General features: G+C 36.5%; 1 protein-coding gene across 1 annotated transcript in view; it reads left to right on the top strand.

Annotated features, from left to right (window-relative positions):
• The first annotated feature begins 1,220 nt into the window (after positions 1 to 1,220).
• Positions 1,221 to 2,651, top strand: part of LOC108564552 (fibrillin-1-like) — a 5,454-nt gene continuing 4,023 nt past the window's right edge. Inside the window, exons 1-3 of the mRNA XM_017923627.1 lie at positions 1,221 to 1,258; positions 1,316 to 2,220; positions 2,452 to 2,640. Coding sequence (XP_017779116.1) covers positions 1,221 to 1,258; positions 1,316 to 2,220; positions 2,452 to 2,640 — 1,132 coding nt within the window. The remainder of the gene's footprint in view (positions 1,259 to 1,315; positions 2,221 to 2,451; positions 2,641 to 2,651) is intronic.

The raw sequence follows: 2,651 nt of genomic DNA, 5'->3' as shown, positions 1-2,651 counted from the left end.
GGATGGACATTTTCGGACTGAAGAAGATTCGTTGATTCTGCCCTTACAATCGCCGGAAACTTGGGTTTTTTTTTCTTGATAAAAAGATTAGAGTCTCTGTCTTTACGGAGGAAGATAAATTATACTGATATTCCGGTCCGTCCAACGATCATTTTTATATGAAGAAGTCCGTCCCACTTCTCTGTCGCTGTTAATAATTAATCGAAGACGACCAATTATCTTGGAAATATCAATTGATTTTAAATTATTCACAAGCGATCAATTGATCCCGATCACTCATAAATTACACTGTTTCCCGGCAAAACTCCTTCCAAGGAAATCCACACTAATTCTTAATTAGAAAAAGAATTATAAAGAAGCAATTCTTAATTATAATGAAATCAATAATTATTGTTTACATTCATTATAATTACTTATCATTCACAAACTTGAATACTATAATTATACAAAATTATACACATATTATCCAACAAATTATTCATTGCTATAAACACTAAGGTAAAAGTACAAAAACCAATCAGTTTTTTTTTTAATAAATATGTAAGAAATCATTGATTTTTCTAAAAACTTGGATGTTTGAAGACTGCAGATTCGTAGATTGCTGTGATTGTTTCATTGGCTGTAATTTGCGTTCAAATTAGAAAAAAAAATGAACAGATGAAAAAAATGAAATGTGAAAACACTGCTTTTTCGAGCGTTTTTTCAACTTTGAATGCGAATTACAGCCATAATGATAAACCCACAGTAATATATCAATACTTGCTAGATTCCCCAAACATTCAGCTTTTATATGCATCTTTTGGATTCATTCTATCTATTATAGTTTTCGAGAAAACACTCTTTTTTCGAGCATTATTTAACTATTGGCTTCATTCTATGTATTACAGTTTTCGAGAAAATCAATGAAATGTGAAAACACTGCTTTTTCGAGCGTTTTTTTCAACTTTGAACACGAATTACAGCCAAACGGCTAATTTCGAGAAAATCTATGAAATGTGAAAACACTGCTTTTTCGAGCGTTGTTTATTAAACAATATTGTTAACATTTGTGCAATAACAATTTCAAAAATCTGAAAAGACTGCTTTTTCGAGCGTTTTTTCAACTTTGAATGCGAATTACAGCCAAAATTATAAAACCACAGTAATATAGAAGTACACACATATTGTAGCCCAAATATTTGAGATTCCCGATAGTTGCAGCTGTGCTTTTAGTGCACTCCATGTGTTGTGCATCCGGCGAAGCTTTGTGCGGTGACGGGTGAGTATTTCCGAAAGGTTTTCCATCGAAATAATTGTAATTGTGTTTAATTGAAAGTGAGTGTTGCGAGGGATTCGAAAACCAAAACGGAACTTGCACGCCGATCTGCAAGAAACCGTGCAAATTCGGGATTTGCGTAGCACCGGATTTGTGCGAATGCAACGATGGTTACGAGAGCAGTCCGGATGGAAGATCTTGTCTTCCCGTGTGCACCGAAACTTGCGTGAACGGAAGATGCATGTCTCCGGGGAAATGCATGTGCACGATGGGATTTTATGCGGACGCGAAGAATCCTAACATCTGCTACAGGCAATGCACCAATCGGCCGATTCGAGGACAAATTAGGTGCGGCTGTAGCTCAGGTTATTCCAAGCAGGAGGATTCGAAGAGTTGTGTACCAGTTTGCAAGAAGCCGTGCGTTGAAGGATTCTGCGGATCGCCAGATACTTGCGTCTGTAAACTGGGTTATAAGAAGAATCCTAAGAACAAGTTTGAATGTGTTCCAACATGTAAAACGCCTTGTGAAAATGGGAGATGTACAGGTTTCAATACGTGCACGTGCAACGAAGGATTCGAAACGGATTCTGGTAATACTTGCAAACCAGTTTGCTCGAAGAAGTGCGAGAACGGTATGTGCGTGGCTCCTGAAAAATGCAGTTGTAACGAAGGATTTTCACCGAATGATGATTCTACATGCGTTGCCAATTGCGATAAACCGTGCGTGAATGGGATTTGCGTAGAAAACAATTTGTGCAAATGCAACGAGGGTTTCTCCAAAAACGCAGATAATCCGTACGTTTGTGAAGCAATTTGCGAGACACCTTGTATTAATGGAAATTGTACAGCACCAAACACTTGCGAATGTATTGAAAATTATACTATGAATGATAACAATACTTGCGAAGCAATTTGCTCAAAAGCTTGCATAAATGGAGATTGCACTAAACCTGATGTTTGTACCTGTAATTCTGGATTTATACCTGATGAGAAAGATTCATTTAAATGCGTTGCAAAGTGTTCGAAAAAGTGTAAAAACGGTTTTTGCTCAGATCCTGAAACGTGCTCTTGTAATGAAGGTTTTAAACTAAATCCTGCAAATAAATTCGAATGTGTCCCAGTTTGCTCAAAGAAATGCATGAATGGAAAATGCGTTTCTCCTGAAAAATGTGAATGTAAACAAAGTTACTCTTCAGATCCAGAAGATGAATTTAATTGTAAACCGAATTGTTCGAATCCTTGCATCAATGGATTGTGCATAAAACCAAACATTTGCAAATGTATGGAAGGATTCAAGAAGTCTTCTGATAATCCGTACGTTTGTGAAGCAATCTGTGAAATGTCTTGTATTAATGGAAATTGTACAGCACCAAATACTTGTGAATGTTTGGAAAAT

The sequence above is a fragment of the Nicrophorus vespilloides genome, unplaced genomic scaffold (assembly GCF_001412225.1).
Source record: "Nicrophorus vespilloides isolate i.1.1-1 unplaced genomic scaffold, Nicve_v1.0, whole genome shotgun sequence".
Classification (NCBI taxonomy): Eukaryota; Metazoa; Arthropoda; class Insecta; order Coleoptera; family Silphidae; genus Nicrophorus; species Nicrophorus vespilloides.
This window is presented reverse-complemented; position numbering and strand designations above follow the sequence as displayed.